General features: G+C 40.4%; 1 protein-coding gene across 2 annotated transcripts; it reads right to left on the minus strand.

The window, feature by feature from the left end:
• Positions 1-716: 716 nt before the first annotated feature.
• Positions 717-2,919, minus strand: LOC141622033 (ribosomal RNA small subunit methyltransferase, mitochondrial-like). Of its 2 annotated transcripts, none has more exons than XM_074438108.1 (3): positions 2,759-2,919; positions 1,660-2,156; positions 717-1,558 (listed from the first exon to the last, which is right to left on the minus strand). In XM_074438108.1, the coding sequence occupies exons 2-3, from the start codon at positions 2,077-2,079 to the stop codon at positions 818-820; spliced, it is 1,161 nt and encodes a 386-aa protein (XP_074294209.1). In that variant the 5' UTR covers positions 2,080-2,156; positions 2,759-2,919; the 3' UTR covers positions 717-817. The 2 variants fall into 2 exon arrangements, with proteins under 2 accessions (XP_074294209.1, XP_074294210.1); XM_074438109.1 differs by having other exon boundaries at positions 1,660-2,104; positions 2,759-2,869.
• Positions 2,920-13,402: the final 10,483 nt, after the last annotated feature.

The raw sequence follows: 13,402 nt of genomic DNA on the forward strand, positions 1-13,402 counted from the left end.
TTGTCCAATGTCAATTTCGTGTAGTTGAGGAATACTAGGGATCATAGATACGTCTGTTCTAACTTGTAAGAGATGGAGTAATATATTTTTTTTTTTTGGTGACGAGGGGTTGAATTCCCCCGGGCACATGCAATACCCTGCAAACCACTTGTGCCATGTAAGACATCCTTTAGGATGACAGGTAACCGCAGCACTCCCGTGTAGGGAGTCGAACCCGGGACCTCTCAATTCGTTGCCATTGCAACGCTTTAAGGCATTCCCGCTCTCCACTACACTCAAGCAGATGGAGTAATATTGCTCAATACTAGGGACCTGTTTATGCATCCATTCCGTTGCAGCTGTCGAGATTCAACATTAATACCGTCTCTCCCTGATTTGATGTCCCTCTTCGAAAACTAATTCACTTGAAGAGCACTTTCATTCTGTGAATTCTGATCTTGGGTCACTTGACTTTCTCAGTTATGCGTATTGTAAGAAATTGGTAGTGAATCATCGGATGTAGCTTAAGAGTACGTGATTCAAATTCACTGACGAACAACAATTAGTACGGAGTATCTGATTGAAAGTGCTCGAACAGGGTACTAATTCATATTGATTTAATACAAAGGATTAGTACGTTGTTTATATAGTTAGTTTATATAGTCCTCGTCGACACTTGCACCACGCCAACAATTGATGGTGTGTGTGCAAGTGTCGGATTCGGTCATTTTTATGAAAGATTTGCATATTTTGGCGTAAAATGAGGTGTCCAAGTGTCATACCTTGTTTGGCTAGTAAGTATAATCTCACATGTAAGATACCATCCAAAACAAGAGAACTACAGTTGGAAGGAAGCAGCGAGTTCTACATCATTACTCCTTTTCCCCCCTTTATCATGAAAAAATATCTTATTTTGATTGAACAATGACAACAGATGCAGTAGCCCCTCAACAGATAGCTTTGAAGGCCTCTTATCCTCGAATCCACTAGATTTTAGAATTCCAACCACCTTTTCTTTGAACAAAGTCTTTCCCATGGCAGAATAAAAAGGCCTACTAGGATCAGCGTCATTGACTATCCCATCATCATCCTTGACATCTTGAAATGTTGAAGTATTGTCCTTGGACCCCATCAGTGCAGATATCCTCATCAACTCAATCAGCTGCCTCTTTTGCTTAAATGTTGCCCCTAGAGTCTTGTTCTTCTTACAAAAACAGGTCCTCGTAAATGCACACCATTCACTTAAATCAACATTGGGAATGTCCACCTTTGGTCTAATTACAACAACAGACGAGTCAACTTTAGGAACAGGGAAAAAATCCCTTTTGCTTACATCCATGATATGTTCGACATCAGCAACCAGATTGACATTCACAGCCAAACGATTAAACTCCGAATCACCTGGTTTTGCTACTAGGCGACGAGCAAACTCTTTCTGGAGAAGAAGAGTTGCACTTCGAAATGACCATGTCCCAAAAAGCAGTTTAGCAATCAGAGGTGATGAAATGTTGTACGGAATATTGGCCACAACAAGATCGAATTTGGGGTACTCAGTTTTCAGTGCATCTTCACGAATCAGCTGCCAGAACAAGTTGCATAAGCCAATGTTCAGTACAAGATTTTACACATTACTATTAATATCGCTAATTTGTTTGTGACTGCCAGAATTTTCAGACTTACAGTTAAACGATCTTCAAGTCCACAATCAGCTACTCGCTTTACAAGTGCTTCAGCCATTCTCAAATCAATTTCAACTGCTACAACATTTTCTGCAGCTTCAAGAAGCCTGAGAGTAAGATTTCCAGTACCCGGGCCAATTTCAAGAACAGTATCAGTGGGTTTGATATCAGATTTCTTCACAATTGCGTCAAGGACACGTGTGCTAGTGAGAAGATGTTGACCCCTGCTTTTATATAGTCGGAATTCACACTCACCTCTATCTCTATTTTTGCTGCCCCTCTCACCACCATTTACATCTACAACACCGCTTTTTGAGACGCATTGGTGATAAAGTTTGTAATCAATGAATCGTGACAAGCACTGGCAGCTCTGAACCAAGATGGTAGAAGAAAAAAAATAAAATCTACGCCGCTGAAGCATGTCGTCTTAATCTATTCGTCTTCAACTGGTACAAGATAACCAAAAGTTCATGATGCAGTTCATATTATCTCATGTATCTGTAAACTCGAGTAATTTAAATGTACATCAGTACAATGAATCAATACAATGGGATAAAATACTGTCGATTATAACATGAGACACAATGTACCCAAGACCTTTGGGCTTTAACTAGACCACGCGACCAAAACCGATAGCATTGTTCAAGCCAACTTAGAAACATTAAAATTTCTGACAACCTAGTATAAGCTAACATATGGTAATGCATCCTGAAAATACAGTTGCCAAGGGCGCGGGGGCAATGATAAATTATGAATGTCTTACTTACAGTTTCGAGATTTTACTGATTTACTAATTTGCCTCCCTACAATTTCTATCTACTCCTTTCGTTCAACCTAAGGCGTATTTTAATAAAAAGTGAACAAATGATGGAAACGGAGGCGGAGGGGGTATGTTTCAATCCCTAACTACAAATCTATTGTTCGGATATTGAGAATCAATAACCTAAATATATTAACACAATTAATACAAAACAAATAAATATTATGAATGCACAAGAAAATATAGGCAAAAAATATGAAACAAAAACGTAGCAGTAATCAGCTAAGCATTTCGTCGAACAGATGGAGTACATGAACAACTTGTTAAGAAAAAAACATACCTTCAATACGGAATTATAAGCCTTCGTTTCACTTTATAAACACGATTATAAAGTTACTTAGCAACAAGAGTTGGCAATCGGATCACTGGCGTCGAATATTAATGTTGACTTTGGTACGCAGGCCGTGGTGCCGTGGTGTGTGATGGACTAATAACAACAGTCATTCTGCAGAAATCTTTCTTAACTCTCCTCCCTATTTTCATGCATTCCGACCCTATTTGAGTCGGTTTTATGTGTTTTGCCTTGCATTTTATACCCTGGTTCTCTAGTCTATGATATCATGTCCGTCTCGCAGGTTTTGAGGCGGAAACGGACGAATCGGAGCAAGAGAGACGGTTCGATAAACTAAGCATGAAGGAAGGAGGATAGGAAAGCTGAGAAGAGCTCCCAGCCGGTAGGCCGGCAGCCGGTCAAGCGACTGGAAGTCCCCCCAACACTTAGCAAAGGCAAAATGAGAAGGAAGTTACAGCGAACTCCCAGCCGGGCAGGCCACCGGCAGCCGGTTAACCAGCTGGGAGCACAAGAAGAAGGAAGAAACTGAGGAACTTCCAGCGAACTCCCAGCCGGGCAAGGCACCGGCAGCCGGCCAGCCGGCTGGGAGTGCAGGTTGAAGAACAAAGTCAACAAAGAAGTTAGGGAAAGTCAAATGAGCTCCCAGCCGGTGGACCACCGATAGCCGGTCCACCGGTCAGACGCACCTGATGATATTTTTCCAACTTAATCCTTACAGCGGACTCCCAGCCGGTCAGGCCACCGACAGTCGGTCCACCGGCTGGGAGCCCCTTTTCCGCAAAATATCCTTCTTTGTAATTTCCACTCTAATTGGTGTGTAACCTATAAATACCCCCCTTCAAATCATTTGTACACACAACCCTAGATCTACATCATTTCCATTCCCAAGTTTGAACCTTTTGCTAATTACTTTGTTAATCTTTCCTTAATTAGATTAAATCCTTCAATAATTAGCATATTATTTAGTTCTAGTAATTGAGTTGTAAGAAGATTGAAGATTTTCTTCATTCTTATTTCAATTCATTCTCCATTCTTATTTAGTTCATCTTGTTCTTGTTTACCGTTGTTGTTCTCATCCAAAGATTGAGTCTTTGGGTTATTGTGTCAAAGTTTGTGTCTTTTTGCTTTATTCCCTTCTCATCTTAGTTTAATTTGTCTTTTCTCATAGTTTGTTGAATTATTGCATGTTTAAATGTAGAATTCAATTTCATATCATGTTTATGATTAAAGTATCCATCTTTATTAATTATTTTGTCTTAAGAATTATGATTAGTGAGTAGTCCTTTTGCTAGGACTCGATTTAACCCCAACATGAGTGGTTTATTTGATTGATTCCTATAAAATAGTTGTTGGGGTGATTAGTAAGGGTAGAATAGAGGATTGATTTGATGACGTGGGAATTGTGAGTATTGATTGGTTTTTAACCCTTGTCCACCAACGAGAGTTGGTTAGGTTGGGAACCGGGTACTCTATGGTTGGACCTATTGCTAACCTAGGTTGAGACCTAAAGGGAGAACCTTGGGAGAGCACCTCTAGTCTAGTGTTTGAATTCGACTTTCGAGAGAAGGAGTTGGATGACCGGAATATGGTGAGGGCTTTTGGACTTAGGAGAGGCTAGGGTACCCTTGAGAAGTGCACATCTCTAGGGTAGTCGGGTTTCTACCTTAGGATTCCGACCTTCGAGACCGAAAGGGAAGGGGGTTGGGAGGACTAGTGTCCTAATGCGAGCCCGAGAGGGAGATATTAGGCGATTTAGAGGCATCTTCCCCTTTGTATCACCCCAATAGCTAGTCTAATGGAATCATGATAGTATACCCGAATTGTTTGTGGGAGAATCGGGTCCTAAACTTTTCTTATCTTGAATTACTACTTATTTTCACTTGTTCTTCTTGCATTTTTAGTTTATTTACATTTACTTTAATTAGTTTAGTTGCTTAGTCTATAATCTCAAACTCATTTTATCGCTGACTTAGCTAAACCGTTGAATTATAAACCATTAGTACTCTACTTGCTCCTCGTGGATTTGACCCCCAAGTGCTATAGCACGCCGTGCACTTGCGGTTCTTTAAAACTACATCAAGTTTTTGGCGTCGTTGTCGGGGAGCAAAGGCTAGATATTAATCATTTTATTGTAATTTAGTGTAGATACCTAATATCTGCTGAGACTCCAACAAACACCCGATGATTATCGGACTACAACATGCTTAGGAATCGCGGCGTTTGATCGACAGTTTGTGTACAACTTTACGTCGGAAAACTTAAAACGATTTCGAAAATAAAACATTTCAAAACTTTTCAAAAGTACCTGGAGTGTTTAATGCATGACGACGGGGTCACAATGACACTAACTAAAGTCAAAACCGACACCGGACCAAAAACCGACTCAAAATTCAAATCCCGACTCCAACAACGAGTCAAACCGAGTCAAACAAAAAAAACAAAACCATTCAAAAGCTTCTATGTTAAGGTTTCCCGGAATCTTACATAGTCAAGTACCAAACATGCGCATCCAAATCCTAGGATAGAACAAATCATGATTGCACTTGTGTGAAAGCGACAAGACACCTCGAAGATGTGCTACATGGCTCGCGCCTCTTTGAGCAGCCCAGGCAGCCACGTCGGTCAAAACTCACACAACCACTCATTTTCCTATAAATACCCCTCAAATGCAACCATTTGAGAGTTACTCGAGTGTCCGCCCCCTCTTTTCTCCCTTAAAATTCTCGACTCGACTTCCTAAGTCACAATCCGATACGTGTTTACGACCTACCGATCGTAAACACAAGCCTTACACATTGTTTGGTACCGTCATCGTGCATTAAATCACTTGATCTACCATCTCGACCACTACACCATCACTAAACTTAACAAGACACTCTTTTTACTTACTAAAACGGTTTTAAACCGAGTTTTCCGACCAAACGAGTTGATACACTTACGTCGATTTCTCGCCATATGCTTAGCATGTAAGTATGAGGGTGTAAAAATCTTCTTTTATCATGTTTTCATTTGTTTTATGACTATAACATGCTAAATCATGCATAACATGGTCCAAAACTTGGAAAGAATGAGCCAAAACCAGACTTTTGGTTGAGGCAGAGGCTACTTACGTAGCAGATAGGCTCGTGCCTAAAGGACCCTGCCTAGTCTTAAGTCCAATCCGTGTTTGGTCTCTTCATCTCCCTTATTTTCATATTTGTAAACGGTTTTGACCATTTCAAGTATTTTCAAACCCTTTTTATTTTTACAAGTTTTAACCATAAAACATTTTTCACCTTTGGTTCTTAATACCATGACGATTTAATCCGTGTTTCGGTGATAATATTTGGTTAATTACATTTAAAAGGTATTTTAAAGCCTTTTATTTCATTTCTTTACATTTTGGAAGGTATTTTAAAGCATTTCATCATTTCTTTACATTTTCAAAACAAATGCATTAGTCATCAACACAAAGTCATCCTAGGTTCCATATACCATGTCGGATTTTAATCCGAGTACGATGATGAATGTTGACTAATTACATTCAAATAAACTTAAAACAATTAGTTCACAATCATTTTCAAAACTATTCATGTCAAGCTTGCAAAGTCGAACCCGACATCGAATACCGTCAAAACAATGACGGTTATTCAAGTCTCGTTCTTCAAATCAACACAAAAGCGGCCTAAATGGCCTTTTCAAACCAAAACGGGTTCAAATACCCATTTTTCAATACGTTTTACAAACGTTTTTTTTCAATGGTTAGAACACGTCATATATCGTTGACTGACACGCGCCTAAACAGGCCACTTCTTTTTCTATTTTCAAACCAGGGGAGACCCTCTTGCATCGCCAATAGGCTCGCGCCTCTTTTGGCTGCCTGATGCAGGGTCTGTTCCCCTTCCAGCATTGGTCTAGGACGATCCCGACTCCGGCTAACCCGGATATAGGACGGATCAGACGACTAATTTGCTCATTCAAATGCCGTATTTGCAAAACGCTTTACTAAGACAAATGGATCACGTTATGCACCATAAACCTAATTCGGTAAATGGATGTTTAATTTCGTCTTGCATGCAAATCAACCATAAATCCAACTCGACATCTTATACTTGATACTTGGATTAAATCAACTGATATGTTCATTTTGTATATACGTTTACCCCTCATTTTAGCTCGGTTTCTATTGTTCATCATACTTTAAATAGTATATTTTTGAGCTAATCACGTGTTCTAGGTGTATTGTTGTGTTTGTTATGTTTTTATAGGAATCTTAGCATTTAGAGGCTTTTTCCTATCATTTTATACACCAAGTTCACTAAGCTAAACAAGACCAAGTGTTGGACTAAGCATGGAGCATTGGAATAGGTTTTGCATGGAGAAATTAGTGGATCAATATGTGTAATGTAAATGTTGCCAACAATCAAAGTTAAAGCCCAATGTTCAAGTCCAAGTCAAGGTGGAAAGCATAAGATTCCAACATGCTTAGGATACTTTTTGGGAGCTCTAAAGATGATAGATGAAGCATTTACCCGGGTGCATTAAGGGTCATTAATCACGTTCTTTGGATTCCTCAACAATTAAGTGAGGAATTAAGTATAAATTACCCGGAAACACACGACCCCGATCGGGGCCGCCCAACCCCGATCGGGGTTGCACCCCTCTTGAATGTTTACGTTTCTTCCTCCTCTCCTATAAATAGGAGAGGCATTCCAAGGCTTAGGGCATCTCTTCTTCACGTCTCATTTTACTCTTCATAGCCTTAAGCAAATATAATTCTCTCAATAGTTTTCATATTAGTTTACAATTTTATTAAGCTTGTAGCTGTTAAACATTTGGTTCCAAGTTAATTCAAGCATTTGTTTCTCTTTGCAATTCAAGTTCTACTTCTATTTCGGTAATTCTTACCCTTGCTTATTTAGTTTATGTTTTTCCATTTACGTTTTCATATCTACATCGCTAGCCTTTCGTTTCTACCACTTAGTTTAATATCACATTACATGTTAAATCATTTAGTTTATATAAAATATATAATCATGTTTATCATTCCTCTAAATATAATTTACAATTTGCACCTTAATATGAGTAGCTAAATCTCTTAGTCTAAGGGCTAGGGGAGCCATGCATAAATCAAATATATAACATGATAAAATAGGTTAATAATAATATTGTTCATATTGTTTCTATCACATGTTTGCACCATAATGTTTAATCTTTGTTTAAGGCCTTATTCATAGATTAAGTGTGTTCATTCATTCTAAAAGTCGAGAGGCACGGAATTGAATTAGACAAAGCATGTGTAGTAGGACGACCTAGTCATGGACGAAAGTTTCTCTAAGACCCGGTCTATGGTTGATACTAATATCGTAAGGTGGGTATCTTTAAGCCTAAGCAATTGACAATGTTATTAGTACCGAATTTATCATAATCATATGTTTACTTTTGCATGTGTGACCCGAAGCCCTTAGACTCCCTTTTATTATATAATTTACATTACAACCTTTGTTAATCATTAAACAACCAAACCAAACTAAAAACGAAATCGACCTTGATAAGAATCCCCCCATAGCAATTCACGACGTAATTCCCGTTTCCTTGTGGTTCGACCCTAATTACTACATTTATTTGTGTTTAGGAAATTTATCTTTGCATAGGTACGCGACAAGCCTATCATCAACCGACTTAGAAAGCTCTCACATGTTAGGTTTAAACTATTGGATGCGCATTCATGCATTTAAACCGTTTTATCAACTTTTGCATTCAACCAACCAAGATCGATCGGTAGAGGCCGCTACCGCGGGCGGGATTGGGTGTCTGATTAAAGGGCTTCCCAATACGTACCTTCACCTCTTACTCAGAAACTTTGGATAGTGGACGACTTTATCCAGGGCGTACGAGAGTCATTCTAGAGATAGGATGCTAAAGAGGGACGATTCCTTATCTTTAGTACCTATGTCAAACACTGCTTTGTGCTTCGTTTGACCGAGGTATAAAGTGGATTCGAACGGGTTCCAAGCATCCCACAAATGCTTGGTGGCGACTCCGAACATCTCTAATCGTTTCGAGACAAAACCGACCGATCTAAAACGATCCGGTCGAAAGCATTTTTTTTACGCCGCCGAGCGTGGCTTTCAAGAGACCGCTGCCATTGTCCACAGATCGGCTGGGCATACGCAGGTGGGCCCGTGTTCACAGATTGGCGACTCCGCTGGGGAAAACTAGGACACTTGCGTCTTTGTGATTCCTAGATGGTGAGACTCGAACGAGGTCTTGGTTGGAATGCATTAATTGATATTACGGTCACGGTCGGGTTCCTTGTCCGGGCCCACAACCTAAACCTTTTCGACCAATTGGCTCGTCTCGTCGGCGTGAGTTTTCTCATCCCCGCGTTTCGAATCCCGATTGAGTCAAGCATATATACCGTTGACGTTACACATTTCTGTTTCGTCAAAGAGCTTTCATCACCTTCGAGCACGAGGCTAGGGCACCCTCCTTACACATTTTGTTTGGATTGGTATCCCTCTCGCAAATCGGGTTTTGATTGCTTGGTGCGTAACCCACCCTTTTAAGCCAAAACCCGTGTCAACATTATGCATAATATAATGAAACTGCGAGTGCTTATGTGCTATGTGATCATAAGTCCTTCCGTGTCATTTTCAAACTTTCAAAAAGACCTTTTTACGCCGTTATAATGGCCATTTCAAACCTCGGTCTTTCGCCGACCGTCGCATTTCAACACGCCTTTCTAGGCTGTCGTAATGACGATTTTCAAACCCGGTTTTTATAACCATTTCAACACGCCTCTCTAGGCTGTCGTAATGACGATTTTCAAATCCGGTTTTTATAACCATTTCAACACAACTTTCTAGGCCGTCGTAATGACGATTTTCAAAACCGGTTTTTCTAACCATTTCAACACGCCTTCCTAGGCCGTCGTAATGACGATTTTCAAGCTCGGTTTCCACAACCATTTCAAAACACCTTTTTACGCCGTTATAATCGCCGTGTCTAGACACGGATTTTAACCCGTTTCTTGCCGACAATGACTCTTTCAAAACCCGAGAAAGGCACACACCCTTTTCTCGAGACACTTTCGAGATCCCGAGGACCACGCATCGTCCCCGAGACCTTTTCAAACATTTAAAACTCGATTTTCAAAACATACAATTTTGAATTTCAAAAACCATCTTGGGAAACAGTACTTCGTTTTCCGAGCCGACTCAAACTCAAACCGTCTTTTGCAAAAAAACTTAAGACGACCTTTCAACTGGCCGACTTGCGGAGATCCCTATCTTCGAAGCCGTCCATAAAGCGACGAACGAATCTTTTTGGAAATTTCTATTTTCGAAAACTTCAGTCCACCATTCCAATTCCGCCTCGTGTCTATCGAGTCGAATCAAACGTACCTATGGGTCTTTACTTATGAGTCGTCTCACCATGAGACTCGTCCAACAGCGTCACGCCACCACGTTGGACGCAAGTCAAAGTCCGGTCAACACCGTCACATTATAAATCGAGTCAGCACCGAGATACCACGCACGGTCATCCTCGTCTTGTTGAGTTCGATCTTCGTTCCGTCCTTTGCGTTGTCTGCGTTCAGTCTTTGAACCCTGTCGGATTAAGTTGTAATGTGAGCCGTTTTTCTGCATCAGAACCATGGCCTCATCTTCAACTTCGTCCAACAACAACGACAACAGAGATGTCACAACTGCTCAGCTAGCCACCCTACTCACTGCTCTTAAAGTCACTCTGGACCGTGTCGAGACCCGTATCGACACCCTGAAAAACAAGGAAACTGGAGAGCACAACACTCCGCCTTTGAGGCTCAAGCTCTTGGAAGAACAACTCCTAGCCCGGGGTAACAACATCCACCATGAGAACAATCGAAGATTTGAACCCGTTGGGGATCTGCTACCTGACTACTTTACCTTGATTGATTTGCCCAAATTCAAGGGAGTGGAGGACTCACTCAATCACATTCGAGCCTTCAAAGACACATGGCCATAAAAGGGGTTAAACAGGAACTCTTTACCCGGATCTTTCCATCATCCTTGGAACCGATTCCTCGCCAATGGTACTACTTCCTTGACCCGAAGAACCTCACTATCTGGGATGAGGTTGCAGTTGAATTTACTAAGCAATATGCCGACAATGTCGAAATCCAAGCCAATACCCGTACTCTTGAGGTCCTAAATGTGGACAGCGGGGGGCCCACGGGGGCGCTTGGGAGAGAAGAGAAATAAGCGTTTGCATTTTTGTTGGAGTCGCCACCAATTTTTATGGGAAATTGGAACCGTTCGAATACCTTGTGTCATGTCAAGACACAAAGTAGAGACATGAACACTAAGCAATCGTTACCCTTAGCATTCTATGTCTAGAATGACTCTCGTGGATGCCAATGAACACGGGTGTTCACGGAGATCTGGAGTAAGGGGTGAGAGTACGTATTAGGAAGCTCTTTTGATCGAACACCTAATCCCGCCCGCCTCGATAGCGGCCTCTACTAATGATTAGGGAAGTTATTCGTACTCGATATATCGTCGATTGTATGCATGCAATGCAACATCCAAGTTTTAGTCCTAGCATGTGAGAATTAGACTAAGTCGGTGGACAATTAATTTAGCAAACAATTAGGTCGAATTAGGGATTTAATGCTCAATTACATGTGAAAACATTCAAGCAATAAAAGAAACACAATAATTATAAATTACAATAATGAAAATTACAATGATTACAATGGATTAGGCGATTTATGTCGAAAATACCTTTAAAACGGAAAATTTGAGAAAAAGAATAAAAGAAAGAATTACGAACCGACCAGTAGGTGGTAATACGAATAATAGTTAGTTAAATGTAAGTTAATTAAACTAAGTCAAACAACAACGAAGTTCAGGGACAGAATTCAACCCGGAACAGGCGCAACAGAGCTGCGTCCTTTGGAACAGGCGCAGCAGACGCTGCGTCTGTTTCGACTGAATCGGCCGTGAAGCGGAATTGCGTGTTGTTAATACTCATTGGTGAATTTAACGATGGATTAATTTATTTACTCAGATGGAAGTGATTAGTAGGTTATTTACATACAATTAATGGTCATGAAAACGATAAACATGGATGAGGCGAAGATAAGATGGATTAAATACATGATTAATGATTGATTAGTGACATAGGTGAACTAAATAGGTTAAATATGACAAATTAATAACGAATTAATGATGAACATGCGATGAATATGACAAAAGACAGATTAAAATATATCGAAGACGAATTCCAGAAACTCAATATGAACAAATCGAACTTCTACAACTCGGATTGAATTTAATGACGAAAACCCGCAAATATTGGTTATAAGGGATTTAAGTCGAATTTAATGACGAATTAAATATGTTAATGATAATGAATAATATACATGTGAAATATATGCTATTATGACGAATAATTAAAGAAACAAACGAAACAAATGAACTTTGACGAATTACAGAGGACAAAGGAAGAAGAAAGGAAGCAGGAACTGCGACAGCCTCACGAAGAGGCGCAGCAGGTACTGCGCTCCTTCGGAGAGGCGCAGCAGTTGCTGCGTCCTTTCTCGACGGTTAGTCTTATGGAAATCCGTAAAAAAAGGTTTTTAAAGCATGGTTTAGAAATCGGTTTTAAGAGGTATTTTCGACATAAACCTTACATTAGTGATACAAAAAGGTAAATAACAATAATAAAAGAGAGATTATACACCCTCAGACTTACATGTTGACGAAATGAGAAGGACTAAGATATCGATTAGTGATGCTCGACGCGAATGCAAAGAAAGTGCCCTCGTAAGAGGAAAACGATTAGATTAATTAAGTTGATTGATTGTGGAGTTGGTCAAATTGGTCGGTCATGCAAACGAGGCTGGTACTCAGAAGGATCCGAGCTTACGTGGTCGAAAGATCAAGCACGTAGACGCCAAAAAGTAAGAACAAAAGTCTAGAATGCAAAGGGAGGAGAGAAGGGCGGACACTCGCGTGAGAAATATGAGGAGCGAAGGCTCCTATTTATACTAATCACGTGGAGGAAACAGGGTTTCGGAGACTCTTTGGAAGTGAATCTCGGAAAGATATGAAAAAGATACGAAAACTACGCAGAATAGGACCTGGGAAGAGGCGCAGCAAGCACTGCGTCTCTTGGAAGAGGCGCAACACCTGCTGCGTCTGTTCCCAAGTGGTTTCCTCCTGCGGAAGAAAGATTTCCGTGTTTAAGTTATGGTAGGACGGAATATTTTGGTTTTCCTTAATACTTTATATGAATATTACGGGAAATTGTTTGCCAAAAGATAAAGATTGTGAAATATTTATAAAATATGGAATAGAAATATCCGGAACGTTCCAGAACATTCCGACTCGGGATTGAACGATTATCAGGAAATGGAGACGGTTTTAGACTCGGACTCCAAATGTACTCTAATTACTGTCAAAACGACCGTATCGGCACGTAGATGACAACTAAGAAGTAGACATTAATATTTGAGCAATCACTTGACGATAAACTTATGAACTGTCACAAATCGTTCCGCGTACAAAACATGCGGCCCAATCATCACCGGGTGGTTTGCGAGAGGTGCAGAAATGAGGTATCTACACTAACCCAGAATGACAAGGAGGATTCACCGAATTCTTAACC

Source organism: Silene latifolia, chromosome X (genome assembly GCF_048544455.1).
Source record: "Silene latifolia isolate original U9 population chromosome X, ASM4854445v1, whole genome shotgun sequence".
Classification (NCBI taxonomy): domain Eukaryota; kingdom Viridiplantae; phylum Streptophyta; class Magnoliopsida; order Caryophyllales; family Caryophyllaceae; genus Silene; species Silene latifolia.

Excerpts from the sequence above, each read along its gene's own strand:
- LOC141622033 (XM_074438108.1), bottom strand. The coding sequence starts at position 2,079 with ATGCTTCAGCGGCGTAGATTTTATTTTTTTTCTTCTACCATCTTGGTT. Across the intron at positions 1,559-1,659 it reads GACTTGAAGATCGTTTAACT|CTGATTCGTGAAGATGCACT; the intron begins GTAAGTCTGAAA and ends TTGTTCTGGCAG.